The following is an 18,856-nucleotide window of genomic DNA, read 5'->3' as shown; positions in this document are numbered from 1 at the left end:
AGAGGGTGTTTACATACATGTATACTTTTTGGGCCAGTGCTATTATTATTATTATTATTATTGACTTTTTAGGGCTGCACCTGTGGCATATGGAGGTTCCCAGGCTAGGGGTCGAATCAGAGCTGTAGCTGCCGGCCTACACCACAGCCACAGCAACGCCACATCCGAGCCATGTTTGCAACCTATACCAGAGCTCATGGTAACACTGTATTCTTTTTTTTTTTTTTTTTTTGTCTTTTTTTGTTGTTGTTGTTGTTGTTGCTATTTCTTGGGCTGCACCCACGGCATATGGAGGTTCCCAGGCCAGGGGTCGAATCGGAGCTGTAGCCACCGGCCTACGCCAGAGCCACAGCAACGCGGGATCCGAGCCGCGTCTGCAACCTACACCACAGCTCACGGCAACGCCGGATCGTTAACCCACTGAGCAAGGGCAGGGATCGAACCCGCAACCTCATGGTTCCTAGTCGGATTCGTTAACCACTGCGCCACGACGGGAACTCCTAACACTGTATTCTTAAACCCACTGAGGGAGGCCAGGGACCAGACCTGCGTCCTCATGGATACTAGTCAGATTTGTTTCCGCTGAGCCACGGCGAGAACTGCTGGGCCATTATTTCTTACTGCCTGGCAGAGATTACCAGTTCCAGAGCAGCCCAGCTCTTTCCATCCCGCCTCACTGACAGCCTGCCTCAGGCAAGCTGTATGTCTGCATTCAGTCCAACCTCCTCAGAAAATCCTTGCTGTCACATAGAGTGGAGGTACCCATTGTTCCAAACAGGGGAAGTCGCTTTCACCCCCAGGGTGCACCACCTGTTTGGGAAAGCTCTGGCTGTCTGAAGCTTTCTCCGCTTTCCCTGAAACCCAGTTTTATTCCACTCACTGTGTTTATCTCCTCATCTCCTTGTCAGTGTATATTGTCATTTGTGATCACAAATGTCTGGTGGTTTCATCCAAGATTTTTAGTTTTATGTCTCATTCTCTTATCTGGATTGGGGTTATTTCAGAGAAGAGAAGGGTCAGAGACATCTTTATTCTGTTACCTTAAAATTGGCCATTCCACTTTTTAAATTTATAAGGAACACATGATTGCATTCTCTGTAGAAAGTGAAACAATACAGATAAAAGTAAAGTCTCTTCAACCAGCCCCTTCTGCCCCAGAGATTTCCCAAAGGAACTGTTGTCTCCAGCTTGGCATGTATCCTTCCAGATCTTTTTCTTTGAATTCATATTTGTGTGTGTGTTTCTTTCTATATATATGTATATTTGTGTGTGTATATTTATATATAATGCTTCTAGAAAATATATGTATATGTAGAAATATACGCTTTTAGAAATGTATGTTTATGTCTGTATTTAATTTTTTAAAGAAGAGAATCATTCTGTGTATGATGTAACTTTTCTTCACTTAAAATTTCTTTGTAAGCTTTCCATTTCATTACATAAAGAGCTACCTTTTTGGAGGGGTGGGGACTTCAAGAGTATTATGTAGAGCAGGTAAATAATAGTTGACTTAACTGTTTGTTTAGGGACAAACTTTAGAATGTCTCCAATTTTTTCTTTTTATATAACAAGCAGTGTGACAGTGAATATGTTTGTATACGCCCCCTTTGGATACATAAAGTTTTATAGAATAGATACTGAAAAGTGATATTGAGGAGTTCCCGTCGTGGCGCAGTGGTTAACGAATCCGACTAGGAACCATGAGGTTGCGGGTTTGGTCCCTTCCCTTGCTCAGTGGGTTAACGATCCAGCGTTGCCGTGAGCTGTGGTGTAGGTTGCAGATGTGGCTCGGATCCCGCGTTGCTGTGGCTCTGGCGGAGGCCGGTGGCTACAGCTCCAATTCAACCCCTAGCCTGGGAACCTCCATATGCCGTGGGTGCGGCCCAAGAAATAGCAACAACAACAAAAGACAAAAAGACAAAAGACAAAAAAAAAAAAAAAGTGATATTGAAAGATCGTAAGGATATTCCTTTTTTTTTTTTCTTTTTTTTTTTTTTTTTTTTTTTTTTGTCTTTTTAGGGCTGACCCACGTCACATGGAGGTTCCCAGGCTAGGGGTTGAATCAGAGCTGTAGCCGCTGGCCTTCACCACAGCTCACGGCAATGCCAGATCCTTAACCTACTGAGCAAGGCCAGTGATCGAACCTGCATCCTCATGGATGCTAGTCAGATTCGTTTCCACTGAGCCGTGATGGGAACTCCCAGGGTATACATTAAAAAAAAAAAAAAAAAAAGACCAAATTTCTCTCCTAAAGTCACTGGTCATGAATGATAGTACAAGAGTTTTCCCACATCCCATGTTTGACATTGTCTAACTAAAAGCTCTTTGGATTCTTCCGGGGAGAAGGGTGGGATCTTGTTTTAATTTGCATTTTCTGAGTTACTAATGAGATTTAGATTCTTTTCATGTGTTTATTGAACATTTCTCATTCCTCTACTGTATTGTCATTCTTTCATTCTCTCTACTGTGCAAGTTATTTTTGTTTCAGTGGTCCCAGGTGAAATTATAATTCAAACTATAACTCAGGCTTCAATCTATGAATGACTACTTTGATTCTTATAGTTACTATAGTGTGATGAAACTTCGAAGTTAAGATAAACGTGAAGATAAATTCATGGGGGAGGGTGTTTTTTTTTTTGTTTCTTTCCTGTTGTACTTAAGAAGCTCAAAATAAGTACATGAGGTATAGACATAGGAAAGAAATTGAATTATTATTATTAAAATTTCATTTTTTCTTAGACAAATAAACCTCAGACATCACGACCCAATCTCATCAAACCAGCTGCCCAGTGGCAAGATCTCAAAAGATTGGGAGAAGAAAGGCCTAAAAAGCCTAGAGCAGCCTTTGAATCAGATAAGAATGGCTTTTTTTCTGTGTGTAACAGCTCATTGTTTGATTCTGGGGCACAGGATGATTCTGAGGATGACTACGGTGAATTTCTAGATCTTGGGCCTCCTGGAGTTTCTGAATTCATTAAGCCAAGTGGCCAAAAGGAGAGAGAACCCAAGCCTGGACCAAGTCATAACCAAGCCACAAATGACATTGTCAATCCCCGGTCAGAGCAGAAAATCATTATTTTGGAAGAAGGTAGCCTTCTTTTTTCAGAGAGAGGTCCTTTGGACCCTCAGAACCAGTCATCTGAAGACTCAGAGACAGAGCTTTTATCAAACCTCGGAGAATCAGCTGATATCCTAGATGACCAGGCCATTGAAGAAGACTGCTGGTTAGACCATCCTTACTTCCAGTCTCTGAACCAACAGCCCCGTGAGATAACAAACCAGGTTGTTCCCCAGGAGCGGCAGCCTGAAGCAGAACTGGGCCCACTGTTGTATCAGCATGAACCCCCAGGGTCCACTTTCCTAAGACCAGCTTTTCCAAGACCAGAAACCCAGCAGGATGGGATTCCAGGCCCTTCTTCTCCTCAGCCTGCACATCCTCTGGGAGAGCTTGAAGACCAGCAGTTAGCAATAGACGATGAAGAGCCAGGTCCAGCCTTTCCACTGCAAGGAACTCAGGAGCCCAACTTGGAAAACCTTTGGGGGCAAGAAGCTCCTGATGTAGATCAAGAACTCGTTGCACTATTAGTGAAAGAAACAGTAAGTTTTATCTTGACAGGTAAATACTTACAGACACTAAATATATGGAGTTTTCTTTTATTGCAAAAGCGTTGTGAGTGTGGATGAGAAGGATACTCTGAAGATAGGAAAGTTGAATTGGGATTCCTTTAGCTCCCCTTCAGCCCCCAGCAAGCCCTCTAGGGTTCTAGCTGCAGATCATGGGTGTTCTCATGCTGTCATAGCAGCCGTCCTCCTGGTTCTGGTTTTTGGTTTGGGGTAGGGGATCTTTTTTGGCCTTGCCTGTGGCATGCACAAGTTCCTGGGCCAGGGATCAAACCTGAACCACAGCAGTGACAATGCCAAATCCTAAACCATTAGGCTGCCCAGTTTTTAAAAAGGAATTGTGTTAACTCCAAATTCTAACCCTTGAAGCAGGTTTATACGTTTACCTAGAGCTGCACTGTCCATAGTGGTAGCCTCATTTTGGCTGTTTAAATGTCATACAAGTAAATAAAATTAAAGTTGTATTTCCACCAGCACCAGTCAGATTTTAAGTACTGAGTAGCCACAGGGGACTGAACTGGTACTATGTTGGAAAACACAGAATAGAAAACTTCCGTCTTTGTACCAACCTCTGTTAATAGTACTAACCTAGAAAGTAATGCAGGATTTTATGGGCTGTGGTTTGCCTTTGAATGGTCCTTTCTAAAAATTTTTTTGACCTTGCTCACAGCATGTGAATGAATGTTCCCGGGCCAGGGATCACACGTGCACCACACAGCCACCCACCTGCTGCAGTGACAAGATCAGATTCTTAACCAACTGTACCACAAGGGAACTCCCTTTATTCATCTTTAGGCTCCTTTTGCCTGGGCAGAGATGTTCAGTGTTCATTGAAAGAATGAAGAATGGATGTGCAAAATACGGGGACAGAGGCCAAGTGCTCTCTAGGGATCTTTCTAAATTCCATTTTCTGTGTAGATAGATAACTCGGCTCCTTGAGTGAAGTTTTAAGCTGGATACAAACCTACTTTACAGTCCTCTTCTAGTCTTTAATCATTTTATATATGTTTTGCCATCTGTTTTTTATTATAACTTGTTCTAGGGGATGAAATATAAATAATGTTTTTATTCCTTTCTAGGAAGTAAGATTTCCAGATGTAGCAAATGGGTATGTGGAGGAAATAATTCGTTTGAAGAATTACTATGATTTGAATGTGTAAGTACACCACCATGCCCTTTTTCTTTTCATTGCGGTAAAATATACATAATGTAAAATTTTTTTTTTTTTTTTTTTTTGTCTTTTTGTCTTTTTGTCTTTTTGTCTTTTTTTTTTGTCTTTTTGTTGTTGTTGTTGTTGTTGTTGTTGCTATTTCTTGGGCCGCTCCCACGGCACATGGAGGTTCCCAGGCTAGGGATTGAATCGGAGCTATAGCCACCGGCCTACGCCAGAGCCACAGCAACGCAGGATCCGAGCCGCGTCTGCAACCTACACCACAGCTCACGGCAACGCCGGATCGTTAACCCACTGAGCAAGGGCAGGGATCGAACCCGCGACCTCATGGTTCCTAGTCGGATTCGTTAACCACTGCGCCACGACGGGAACTCCCATAATGTAAAATTTTAACATTTTAACCATTTTTAAGTTTATGGTTCAGTGGCATTATGTATATGTACGTTGTCACATCTCCATCCATCTTGGAACTTTTTCATCTTCCCTAACTGAAACTGTCCCCACTCCCTCTCCTGAGCCCCTGGCAACCACTGTTTTATTTTCTCTCTCAGTCATCTTGACTCCTCTAGAGACCTCATATAAGTGGATCAATAATTGTCCTTTCATGGCTGGCTTATTTCACTTATCATATTCTCTCTTTTTTTTTTTTTTTGGCTTTTTAGGGCCGCCCCCATGGCATATGGAGGTTCCCAGGCTAGGGATTGTATTGGAGCTGTAGCCACTAACCTGCACCACAGCCACAGCAATGCCGGATCTGAGCTGCATCTGTGGCCTACACCACAGCTCATGGGAACGCCGAATCCTTAACCTGCTGAGCCACGACGAGAACTCCCGAGTTATTCTTTTTTAATCATCCTATTAAGTTTTAATTTTAATGTACGCAGACTGTTTTCTGGATCTTATAGAATCATGCATAGTTATATAGAATTAAGATGTTTTGTTAATTCTGAGCATTGAAACTATGTTCATTTTGGTCAGGACATTAAAAGACATTTTTGTCCCTATATTTGTAACAAAACGTTCTGCATCCACTCTGCCTATTGGGAGAAATATATGGAAGTGTTTCTTTAGTTTTTAATTATAAAGATGATAAGTATATATTTTTTTAAGAGTAGAAGTGTCCCAAAGAGTACAAAATAAAAAATGAGTCTCTTTCCTTTTATACCCTTTCACCTCCTCCTAGTCAGCAGAGGTGGAACAGTTGTAAGTTTATAAAGAACAGTAGCTATTGAACTTAATTAATCAAAATTCAGCTAATTCATAGATTATTTTGATTAAACAAAAAGAGTATATACTGTGCCTCTGTCCTCAAAGATTATATTTTGGACTGTAGAACTCAGCTAAGGGTGCAGGTGGGAACTGGCTGCTGAGCCCAGGAGGGCAAGGCCCTCATTCCCAGGGCAGCAGCCTGGAAGGGTACTTTTTCCTAATGCATGCAGAGACACTCTTGGTGCCATTAGCAGCCCTGTCTATCCCCCTCTGTCTAGAGGCAGTGACTCTTACCAGGTTTTTAAACAAGGATGGAATCAAGGTTTTATCATGTATTATTTATCTTTTTAGTTTCTTTCTTTTTTGTCTTTTTAGGGCCACACTCATGGCACATGGAGGTTCCCAGGCTAGGGGTCTAATCAGTGGCCTTCACAGCTCACAGCACCTTGAGATTCTTAACCCACTGAGCAAGGCCAAGGATCGAACCTGCATCCCCATGGATGCTAGTCAGATTCATTTCTGCTGAGCCATGATGAGAACTCCAGTCTTTTTAGTTTCTTAATCTACAGTAGCCTCCCACTTACTTGTTTTTTTATATATTATTGATTTTTTCCCCTGTTTTTTGTTTTGTTTTGTTTTTGCTTTTTAGAGCCACACCTGCAGCATATGGAAGTTCCTGGCCCAGGGGTTAAGTCAGAGCTGCAGCTATGGCCTGCACCTCAGCCACAGCAACACCACATCCTTAACCCACTGAGCAAGGCTAGGGAGAAAACCTGCATCCTGACAGAGACAACGTTGGGTCCTTAACTGCTGAGCCAATAACAACTTCATTTTTACAATGAAAAATATCTCCTAGACTTCCACTCAACCAAAAAAACAGCTTTTGTTTTTTACTGTACCTTTTAAGTTCTTGAAATGAAGACAGTTTTTGTCAGAGGGTAAATATAGGGTATCTTATTTATGAAATGTTAAGTAAAAAAATTTTCCATTTTTTTCTTCGTGATGTTAATTGTTATAACCTTTAGTAACAATTTTTCTATCGAGGAGTTCCCTGGTGGCCCTCCTTTAAGGATTGGGCGTTGTCTCTGCTATATGGGTTTGATCCCTGGCCCCAGAACTTCCACATGCCATGGGTACGGCCAAAAAAACAAAACGAGCAAAAGGCTATTCTCTCGAATTTTCCTCTTAGTTAAATATTTTGCTTGTTCATGGTTTCACTGGTGTTCAGATAAATATTTTTCTGCATTATTCCATGTAGCATGTTTCCTTTTTTAAAAAATTATGCCATACATGCCAAAACCCTAAAAGTTAATATTTGGGATCAGAGATTATATACAAGTTCATGGTCCTTGAAACATACTCCCAAATAGCTTTTCAGTGGAGTTATACCAGTTTATGTTGCTTTTAGAGATGTGTGTGAATCACTTTAATAATTCCTCAACAGTATTGAGTAATGGTCTTGTTTTTGTTGTTGGTAACTAGGCATGAAGTAATTAATATTTTAGGTTGTATTCCTTTGATAATTGGCTGTGTTAACAGTTTTCATATATTTATTCATTGTACTTCCCTCCTGTGTAAATCGTTTTCTCCTTCTCTTGTCTCATTGAACTCCTTTCTTTGTTAGTGTTTTCTTGATTATGAAGCGTTGTACTTGTTTGTTCATTTTAGAAAATATAAATGATAGAGAAAAGTATTGACCTAGCACATTTAGTTACAAAATACTGATCTGAACAGGAAATACCAAGTAGTATTTTGAATAATTTATAATAAACATTAAAATAACCCTTTAGAAATTTAGTATAAGCCGTCTTGTTCTACAGGTGAATATATTATTTTTTAAATATCTGCAAGATTAATTGTCTTTGTAGTACCAGTAAAATGTGATCAGATGGACAGATGCTGTGGCAGTTCTGTTTTTCCTGCCTCCTGAGTCTCATAGATGTCCTTTTTCCTCAGGACTTGCTCTGTGCCTTTTGCTTCACTTGAAAGCAAATATTCATCCTTAAATACATAAAAAATCTTGTGAATTCCAAGGAAAGAGAATGTTCAGTAACTGTATTGAATCTTTTCTTTTTTTTTTTTTTTTTTTGAATCTTTTCAAACCTGCAGTCTGATTTTTCTGACACTGCTCTCCTTTCATCCCTGAGCTCTTGAGATGAAGTCGTTAATTCTCACAGTGAAGTTGAATGTTGTTTGTGTAGAGCCAAAAGGAGGCCCAAAGCAGAGTTGGACAAGCCGGCGCTTTGGGGGGGCTGACTCAGTCCCTTTATGTGCGGCCTTTAAGTCACCTTTAGGTGTAAGCAGTGGTCATTTTAGCAGGAGGGGCCTGTTCACCAGAGAACATCCTGAGATGGTAACCTGCACTTTGACTGGTTAACTAAGACTTGTCACGCACATGTGCTGCAGCTGAAATTGGATGGACGCAGCAACAACTATTAAAGAATAACAGAAGCTTGAAATATTAGCCACCTTACTTAGCAGAGGTGCTTTCTTGAAATCCTTTAACTTGTCGGGTCAGATCAGGCATGAAATAGTATCAGGAGATGGGCAGATTCGAGTTCTGACAAGCCTCCTCCTGCCTTTGCCTCAGGCTGTAAATATTTGTGTGTTTGGTTGCAGCTTATTTCTGTAGAAGGGAAACTTTGTTCTTAATTATCTGTGCCACTGAATGTCATTTAACTCCAGGAAAGTTGTGCTGGTGAGGGTAGAGAAGTGGTTAAAATGGAAATAAAATTTGGCAGTTCAAAGTGAGAGCCTCTGTTATCTGCCATGTGGATTTCCACATCTTGCAGCATTTCAGTATATGAAGTTTTTAATATTGTTGAGAATATAAAATGAATTAGTAAGGGAAGAACTCAAAATGTGGGGAGTGTTTTTCAGAAATTATTACTGAGTATTCTACTACTGTATCATTTACCTTAGAAAATTCGTAAAAGTAGAACATTTTAAAGGATGATATTTTAAAAACTAGAGACAGAAGTTTTAAAACTTTGTTCCAGCACTCTAGCAGATTATCTTGCATGCACCCCACTTGGGAGCCCTCTGTCTTCACTCATGGCTGGCTGTTCTGTCAAAGAAGATTCTTGATTCTTTGATCTTTTTATCTTTCCCCAAATTCCTGATTTTTGGCAGTGTGTTGACCTGTGGTAGCCACATTTATCAGAACATTACAAACAGGCGAGATTGAAATGGGAGGAACTGTGACACATCTGGTTTGTAGCACGTCCATGTGTGCATGTGAAAGGGGATGTTTGGGACTCGATGCCTTTCCCCACTAACACTGGATGCTTAATGGTGACTCATTCTCAGACTGCTCTTCAAGGATCTGTATAACCTGCAGTGCTTGTCACTTGTATTGGAACAAAGAGTCACCATCAGGGACAATAGTCATTTCCCTTTAAGGGAAATGTGTTCGGAATTCTTGACTGGGGGTGTCTCCCTCTGCTACAACTCTGACGTGGCCTCTGGGCCTCTGGCATTGTGTTCCAGAGACAGGGCATGATGCTGAGAAGAGGAGAGCTTGGCCATAGGAGGCCTCTGGGACTCCTGGACGTGATGAGGAAGGAAAAGGTACTCAGGTGTGCTGACTGGGCCTGGAGCAGGAGGAGGGGCTTTTGTAGTCAGGCCAGTGCCGAGGGTCCTGAAGGGGCTTGTAGAAGAAGCATGCCTCCCCATTTTTTAGTCACCGAGCACTGGCCTCTAGGTGAGAAGAGGAGATGGAGCACTTTTTCTGTTTTCTTCCTGCTGTACCTGTTTTAATTGGAGGCTGCACTCCTTTTTGGTTTTTTTTTTTGTTTGTTTTTTTTTGGCTGCGCCCATGGCATGTGGAAGTTCCCAGGTCAGGGATTGAACTTGCACCCAAGCAGTGACAATCCCAGATCCCTAACTTGCTGAGCCGCCAGGGAACTCTGAGGCTGCACTCTTGACTCTGGACAGGAGAGACTTGGGGAGAAGGGCGTTGAGTGGTGGGACACTCCACTTCAAGACGCCGGAGTCATGCTGAGTATCTGTAGGAGCAAAGGAAGGAAGATCAGCGAGAGGGGAAACCCCAGTGGCCCTGTGACTGAAAAGCTTCTGTGCTGCATACCTTGTCCTTGTCACTGTGAAATCGTGCAAAGGGCACAGTTTGTTGCTTGCTTTGGTTGTTCCAGGGTGAAGAGCCTTGCTGGTTAACTGGTTGGTGAATCTGGGTGGTGATACATGCGCACATGTTATCTTCTTCTCTATATCCTTATTTTGGAAGGATTTCATAGCAGTGATAAAAAAGAGAAGACTGAGTTTGGTATGAAGACAGGCTGTTCTTAAGCAAACATGGTCTATTCCTTCAGCCTTGCAGTAAGCCGAGTATCCCTCACATCATCCTGGGGATTTATTCCCATAGGATTAAAAAAAGTATCAGTGAATTAGCAGAGGGTCTTTGATGTTCCATTTATTTATTAATTGTTAGAAAGCTGATTTTACTTTTTCTCATTTTTTAAAGTTTGATTGAAGTGTAGTTGATTTATAAGCTTGCGATAATTTCTGCTGTACAACAAAGTGATTCAGTTGTACATAAACACACATCCATTATTTTTCAGATTCTTTTCCCACATAGATTGTCACAGAATATTGGGTAGAGTTCCCTGTGCTATACAGCAAGTCCCCGTTGACCAGTCGTTCCATAGGCCTCAGTGTGTATCTGCCGATCTCAACCCCCATTCCATCCCTCCCCCCACAATCTGTGGTAACCAGAAGTTTGTTGCCAAAGTCTGTGAATCTCTTTCTCTTCTGCAAATGAGGTCATTTATATCCTTTTTTTTTAGATTCCACATATATCATATGTTTGTCTTTCACTGTCTGACTTCACTTGGTATGGTAATCTCTAGGTCCATCCATGTTGTTGCCAAAGGCATTATTTCATTCTGTTTTAGGGCTAAGTGATATTCCATTGTGTGTGTGTGAGATACAGTGTGTATCAGTGATACTCTATTGTGTGTGTGTTTCATATATATATAAAACATCTTCTCTATCCATTCTCTGTCACTGGGCATTTAGGTTGCTTCCATGTCTTGGCTGTTGTAAATAGTGCTGCAGTGAACTTTGGGGTGCATGTATCTTTTCAAAATAGGTTTTTCTCCCAGTAGATGCCCAGAAGTGGGATTGCTGGGTCTTATGGTAGTTCTATTTTTAGTTTTTAAGGGAATCTCCATATTGTTTTCCATTTATATTTCCACCAGCAGTGTAAGAGGGTTCCTTTTTCTCCATACCCTCTCCAGCATTTATTGTTTATAGACTTTTTGATGATGGCCATTCTGAGTGGTGTAAGGTGGTACCTCATAGTAATTTTGATTTGCATTTCTCTAAATAATTAGTGGTGTTGAACATCTTTTCATGTGTTTTTTGGCCATCTGTATGTCTTCTTTGGAACATTGTCTGTTTAGATGTTCTGCCCATTTTTTGATTGTGTGGTTTGCTTTTTTGATATTGAGCTGCAGGAGGTGTTTGTATATTTTTGAGATTAATCCCTTGTCAGTCGCTTCATTTGCAAATATTTTCTCCCATTCTCTGGGTTGTCTTTTTGTTTTGTTTATGGTTTCTTATGCTGTGCAAAAACTTCTGAGTTGAAGTAGGTCCCATTTATTTTTGTTTTTATTTTCATCACTGTAGGAGGTGGATCTCCTCTTGCTACAGTTTATGTCAGAGAGTGTTCTGCTTATGTTTCCCTCTAAAAGTTTTATGGTGTCTGGTCTTACATTTAGGTCTTTAATCCATTTTGAGTTTATTATTGTGTATAGTTGTTAAAGAGTGTTCTAATTTCATTCTTATACAGGTAGCTGTCCAGTTTTCCCAGCACCTCTTACTGAAGAGACGTTTTTCCCTCCATTGTATGTTCTTGCCTCCTTTGTCCTAGATGAGCTGATCATAGAAAACTTTTTTTTTCCCTTGGCTTCCCCGAGGCGTATGGCCAAGGATCACATTCACGCACAATTGCAACCCCAGCTGCAGCAGCAGCAATGCCAGATCTTTAACCCACTGTGCCAGGCCGAGGCTCGAAACTGTGTCCCAGTCCTTCCAAGATGCCACTGATCCCACTGCGCCACAGCAGGAACTCCATATAGAAAACTGGGGTTTTTTTTTGGGGGGGGGTGTCTTTTTTTTTCCTAGAGCTGCACCCTCAGCGTATGGAGGTTCCCAGGCTAGGGATCTAATCTGAGCTGTAGCCACCGGCCTACCCCGGGGCCACAGAAACTAGGGATCGTCTGTGGCCTACACCACAGCTCACGGCAATGCTGAATCCTTAACCCACTGAGCGAGGCCAAGGATCAGACCTGCCACCTCATGGTTCCTAGTCAGATTCTTTAACCACTGAGCCATGATGGAAACTTCCTAGAAAACTTTTTTTTTTTTTTTTTTTGTCTTTTTGCCATTTTCTTGGGCTACTCCCACGGCATATGGAGGTTCCCAGGCTAGGGGTCCAATCGGAGCTGTAGCCACCGGCCTACACCAGAGCCACAGCAATGCAGGATCCGAGCCACATCTGCGACCTTCACCACAGCTCACAGCAACGTCAATCCTTAACCCACTGAGCAAGACCAGGGATCAAACCCACAACCTCATGGTTCCTAGTCAGATTCGTTAACCACTGAGCTACGCGGGAACTCCTAGAAAACTGTTTTTAATTGTGAATGTAAATACAAACTTTTTCCCATCCCTTAAAGTTTTCCTGACAAACAATAGCTGCTTTTCATCTAAATTCTCCAGTTCCATACAGTTCAACCAGTAAGAATTTCAGTGAATCCATAACATTGATACCCAAGTAATAGAAAAAATTCAGAATGTACATTTATCTGGTATTCATCAGTATGTTTATTACTTTTTAAATTAGCAAGTAAAAATAGGGATTCAGTGTAATTTTCTTGTCTTTTTTTTTTTTTTTTTTTTTTTTTTGCTATTTCTTGGGGCATATGGAGGTTCCCAGGCTAGGGGTCAAATCAGAGCTGTAGCCACCAGCCTACGCCAGAGCCACAGCAACGTGGGATCCAAGCCGCATCTGCAACCTACACCACAGCTCACAGCAATGCCGGATCCTTAACCCACTGAGCGAGGGCAGGGACTGAACCCTCAACCTCATGGTTCCTAGTCGGATTCGTTAACCACTGCACCACGATGGGAACTTCCATTTTCTTTTATCTATTAATTTGGGTTTTCCCCCTGATCCGTAAATGTTTTAATTCCTTGGTAGGTCATTTATAATGTGTGACTAGAGAATTTATTTTTTAAACATTACATTTGAATCAGTAGGCAGGTGTGGGATTTGGAAGCAGTATCAAAGTAACATCATTTATTTTTGCAGACTTTGTAATTTTCTTCTGGAAAATCCAGATTATCCAAAGAGAGAAGATAGAATCATTATCAACCCCAATAGCAGCCTGCTTGCCAGCCATGATGAGACAAAGGCAAGTTGTGCTCTTGTTTTGGAGTGTCTTCCTGGAAATGCTCTGCTCCTTTCGTCGTTTGTATGGGAATCAAGTGCTTTGTCAGGATGCTTTTTTTTTACAGCTGTCCAGGAGAATAGCATTTCAGAATATATTTATATTCCAGTAATAAGTATATGTGTGTATTTATATATATTTCTGAGCCACTTTGAATTCTGTATTTGGCTGCTTTCATTGCACCCCTGTCTTTCCTTCCCCACAAGGAATTAAACGAATCTTCCACATCTCTAATCCTACAAAGCAAGTACCTAAGATGAAACAAGAATTGGCTGGGATTCTTTGGATCATTTTAGGTTTTAACATTTTATTTTGAAAATTTTCAAACATACAGTAAAGGCAAAGGAATTCTCCTTTGATTACCTATATACCCCCAGCAGTACTATTAAAAATGAACGTTTTACTGTGTCCATTTTGTCACACATCCATCCCTCAGGATTTATATTTTATTTTATTATAATGCATTTCAAAGTAAATGCAAAAACATCACTGTGCTGTGCCGTAAATACTTGAGCATGCAGATTATTGCCTAGAGTTGAATATCTGTCTATAGCTATTCTTTTTTGTGTAAGACTTATATACAGTGCATCCACCTATGTAACCAAATCCCATATCAAGGTATATAAACAGTTGGGTTTTTAAAAACCTTAATCACTGTCTTCATTTGTTCTTTTGTTTGTTTTGGGTTTTGTTTTTTTGTTTTTTTGTTTTTTCTTTTGCCTTTTTAGGGCCACGCCCACGGCATGCGGGTGTTCCCAGGCTAGGAGTCTAATCGGAGCTGTAGCTGCCGGCCTATGCTACAGCCACAGCAACGCCAGATCTAAGCCTCGTCTGTGACCTACACCACAGCTCACTGCAACACCGGATCCTTAACCCACTGAGCAAGGCCAGGGATCGAACCTGCAACCTCATGGTTCCTAGTTGGACTCGTTTCCACTGCGCCAAGACGGAAATTCCCATTGTCTTCATTTGTGATCCAAACTAGCATTTATTGTCCTAAGTGGTGGAAGGAAGGTATAGTTTAGAACTGCTTCACTGGAATCTATTGTTTGATACTTCTTCTTCCCCACAAATTCTTTTTGGCTATTCCTTTTATGTACAGGCATTACTCATTTTGCTACTCTTCATTTTATTGCACTTTGCAGATGTTACGATTTTTTTTTTTTTTTAGCAAATTGAAGGTTTGTGGCAGCCCTGCATTGAGTAAGTCGGTCATTGCCACTTTTCCCATAGCTTGGTCTCTATATTACTTTTTGGTAATTTTCACAATATTTCAGACTTTTTCATTATTATATTTGTTGTGGTGACCTGTGATCAGTGACTTGATGTTGCTATTGAGAAAAGGTTGACTTGCTGAAAGCTCAGATGATATTTAGCATTTTTTAGCAGTAAAGTATTTCTTAATTGAGATATGTACTTTTTTTAGACATATGCTTTTGCACACTTAATAGACTACAGTATGGTATAAATGTAACTATAACTTTTCTATGAACTGGGAAACCAGAAGATTTGTCTGACTTGGAAGTCTATTTCAGTGATCTGGAATCAAACCTGCATTATCTCCAAAGTATGCCTATATTTTTCAGCTAGAAAAAAAAAAAGTCCTTTTTTCTCAGCATTTTGTGGAAAGAAAATGGCTAAAAGATTGGGTTTAAATCCCCAGCTCTACTTTTTCATAGTTCCAACTAGTAAAACTAGTCTCCAGACTCCAGACAGGCTGTATAATCTTTCTGAACCACCATTTCTTCATCTCTCTTCAGGGCTGGTATCTTCCTTAAGCGTAATTATGAGTACAAGTCAGATTAATCTGTTCTGTAAGAGGTAATTCTTCAAATGATTTCCTCCTCCCGGCAAATGCACCATCTGCCTCTAATGGTGTACCTGTCTCTCGTTTCAGTTGCCTAAGATAGACTTTTTTGACTACTCTAAATTGGCTCCTCTTGACCAGCGCTGCTTCATCCAAGCTGCTGACCTCCTGATGGCCGACTTCAAAATGCTGAGCAGTCAGGACATCAAGTGGGCCCTGCATGAGCTCAAAGGACACTATGCAATCACCCGAAAGGTGCTCTACCTGTCTCCCTAGTGGGCTCATACCTCTTGATTGCTTCTTCCGGTGGTAACAGAATGAAGAGTTCAGCTTGTGGAAATTGGGATGGTTTATGATGGCAGAGAGCAAAGGAGTTTGGCAGGGTGAAGATACATAGACAAAGGTATTTGCTGATCAGGAAGAACCGAATGAAAAGAAATACAGACTAGAAGCAGGGCAGTTCTGTTTTGACCGTAAAGACACGGAGGATGATGAATTTTACTGCGGAATGAAGGATTACTAGAGTATAACAAACATGTTCCAGCGCTGCTCCTCCTTGATTTGCTTTCTGACTTGGGGCTGGTCACACCATCCTTCCCCTGATAGCTCAGTTGCTAGTTGCATGAAGTAGGGTCTGTAAAGGGCCCAGGAACCCATCACTGCCCAAGGAGTGGTGGTTTGTCGCAGAAGAGAATGAGCAGCTACTGAAAGCTCTCAAGGATTTTTTTTTTTTTTTTTTTTTTTTCCCCTTTGAGGCCCTAGGTAAGATTCTGTTGAGTGCCTTTGTTCCAAGATTTCAGACGGGTGCTGGTCCCTGGTGGGTAACACCCATGCTCCATTTAGTGACGTCCTCTGTGTGGTGCCCATTTCATGGCGGTCTGTCAGAACAGAGAAGCCTCTTCTCTCTCCTGCGCAAGTTCTAGTGATTCTCAGCAAACAGTGTGCTTTTCTTTCCAGAAGGCAAGCAAATGTGGAGTTACTTTAATGGTTAAGACAGCCACTGGGTCTTAACTTGAAAGACAGTGAACCTCAGGTGAATCTGCCGTGTTTATACCCCTTCCACCTGTGGATCACCAAGATCCAGGCAGTCGTCCACAGACTCCTAAATGTAGGCTCATTTTTGGTAAAATTACTCTGAAGGAAACACACAGTGCATCCTGTTTCCGAATCTCATTCCCCATACTAAATAGGGAATGCCTGCCCTGTCGTTGAAAAAGAATGACTCTTCCCTGTCCCCGCACTCCCCCCACCCCCCAGTAGTGACCTGAGAAAGAAAAGGCTCTGTCCTCTTTATGCCCTGCGTGGCATCTTTACTGATCCTGTGGTGCCGCACAGCTTCTCTGAGCTCCCAGGGAGCCGCATGAAAAGTGAGAGGGCAGCACGCAGCAGGAAATAGCGCCTGCGGTCTGGGTATGGTTGGTCCTCATTAGACATGTCCTTGCTACCACCCAGGCATCAGTAAAAGGAACTTTGCTTTCAGATGCTTCTCCCCACTGAATGCCTAATCGTCCCAGAGCCTGCTAGTTATTTGGATGGGAGGTTGTAGGGTTTTGTGCCTTAGTTCTTGTTCATGCCTTCCTTATCTCTGACCGTGTTTTTCTGGCCTTTCATGTTTTTTATGGTGTCTGCTGGTTTTGGTGGGTAATTTTTAAATTTACAGGACTTTTGGAAAAAAGGGTTGTGAAATTTGAATGAGCATAAGGTGTTAAGGAGAAATAATGTTTGGCAGAAGCTAAAATCTGATGTGCTCAGTTAGAACTTGGAGCCTTTCCCTGCTGTCTCCATGTGGTACATGAGAGTTCGGCCTTGTAGGAAGTGACGCTCACGTGGTCAGGGCCATAGAAAACGCACCCGGAGATGCTTCCTGGTTATAGCAGTAGCACGTCTTCCCCGTGCCGCTCCCCGAACATGACAGCTGAGGGAAGGTGTGCTGACAGAGTCAATTTTCCCTGGACGTCTCTTCCTGTCACTTGTTACTGTGACCATCAAGCGCACAGAGAAGTAGAGATGACCTTGCAGCACACCCTGCGTGCTGCCACTCAGCTGCGGCTCTCAGCAGCCCCTGCCAGTCCCGCTCCACTTCCACCCTACCCACTTGCTCCCGCCCAGCCTGCTTGGAAGGAAATTCCAAGCATCATTTCATTTTTTTCATCCATAAGTATTTCAAGGTTTATCTTTAAAAAATAGAGACAAGGACAATAATTAAAAAAAAAAAAAAAACCACTTCAAATACCACAGTCAGATTGTAAAATTAACATCATTGGCTGTCCAGGCAGTGGTCAGATTTCTCTGAACATGTCAAAAGTCTTAAACAACTTGTTTGGTCATAGCGAGTTCCAAGCAAAATGTATTTATTGCAGTTGCTTGAAATGTTACTTAAATCTCTTTTAGTCTATAGGCGCTTTCTCTTTCCTCCTCCTTTATTTTTCCTTACTGCTTATTTGTTGAAAAAAATCACTTGTTTATCTCAGAGGTTTTTACAAGTCTAGATTTTGCTCACTGCATCCCTGCAGTGAAATTAAATGATTCCTCTGTCCCCTGAATTTCCTCTAAATTCATGGTTACATCTAGAATCTTGATCAGACTTAGGTTTGACTTTTTTTTTTTTTTTTCCCCCTGTCTTGGGTTTAATTCTAGTTCTGCCGCTTGTTGGTCTGTGCCTTTGAGCAGGTCTGTGACTAAACTTGCAGAGCTTCAGTTTTTTGGGTTTGTTTTTTGTTTGTTTGTTTGTTTTTTGTTTTTTTTTTTTTTGGCTGAGCCCACGGCATGTGGAAGTTCCTGGTCCAGGGATCACACCTGAGCCACAGCAGTGACAGTGCCAGATCCCTAACCACTAAGCCACCAGGAAACTCCTCTAGCTTCAGTTTTCTATTAGTAAATAGTGGATGTTTCAGATGGCTAATGTGAGAATTAGATAAAATGTTATATAGCAAGCCTATAACACAGCGCCTCATGTATTTCGGCTTCCAGTAGAAAGTTCCCATCCCTCCCTTCACACTTCTCTGTATGCTACAAAGTAATTTTCAAACCTTTCTACTCAAAAGTTACTCACTGCTATCTTCAGAGTCAGTTCTTAGTGTAATACAAGAGCACAGGAGCCTCGCATGATTTGGCCTCCATACGTTTGCAGCTCCAAGTTCATGCTAGAGCTCTGGTTTGTTCCCAGCCTGTGCTGTGAAGGGCAGGAGGCCTCAACCCCCAGGCGTGTGCCTTTGTGGCTCTTTTAGCTCAGCTCTTTTTATGGGTTTATCCTCTGGGTAGGCTTCTTGGAGACCCAGTGCAGCTGCCCCTAATGTTTCTTCTGGTTGTAAAGCTCTCCTGGGACAAGAGGGCTATCAGCACTTTGTATTTTGTTGTTGTTGTTGTTGTTGTTGCTATCGCTATCTCTTGGGCCCGCTTCCGCGGCATATGGAGGTTCCCAGGCTAGGGGTCCAATCGGAGCTGTAGCCACCGGCCTACACCAGAGCCACAGCAACGCGGGATCCGAGCCTCGTCTGCAACCTACACCACAGCTCGCGGCAATGCCGGATCGTTAACCCACTGAGCAAGGGCAGGGACCGAACCCACAACCTCATG

At 41.9% G+C, this 18,856-nt stretch overlaps 1 protein-coding gene across 3 annotated transcripts in view; it reads left to right on the top strand.

Moving 5' to 3' along the window:
• Positions 1–18,856, top strand: part of RNF216 (ring finger protein 216) — a 171,012-nt gene that overhangs the window by 36,544 nt on the left and 115,612 nt on the right. For 2 of the 3 annotated variants that reach the window (XM_021086050.1, XM_021086049.1), the window contains exons 4-7: positions 2,740–3,597; positions 4,701–4,777; positions 13,335–13,437; positions 15,371–15,535. In XM_021086050.1, coding sequence (XP_020941709.1) covers positions 2,740–3,597; positions 4,701–4,777; positions 13,335–13,437; positions 15,371–15,535 — 1,203 coding nt within the window. The remainder of the gene's footprint in view (positions 1–2,739; positions 3,598–4,700; positions 4,778–13,334; positions 13,438–15,370; positions 15,536–18,856) is intronic. The other variant, XM_021086051.1, reaches the window with a different exon arrangement.

This window comes from Sus scrofa, chromosome 3, assembly GCF_000003025.6.
Source record: "Sus scrofa isolate TJ Tabasco breed Duroc chromosome 3, Sscrofa11.1, whole genome shotgun sequence".
Classification (NCBI taxonomy): domain Eukaryota; kingdom Metazoa; phylum Chordata; class Mammalia; order Artiodactyla; family Suidae; genus Sus; species Sus scrofa.
Note: the sequence above shows the minus strand (reverse complement) of the source record. Positions and strands in the feature narration are given on the sequence as shown.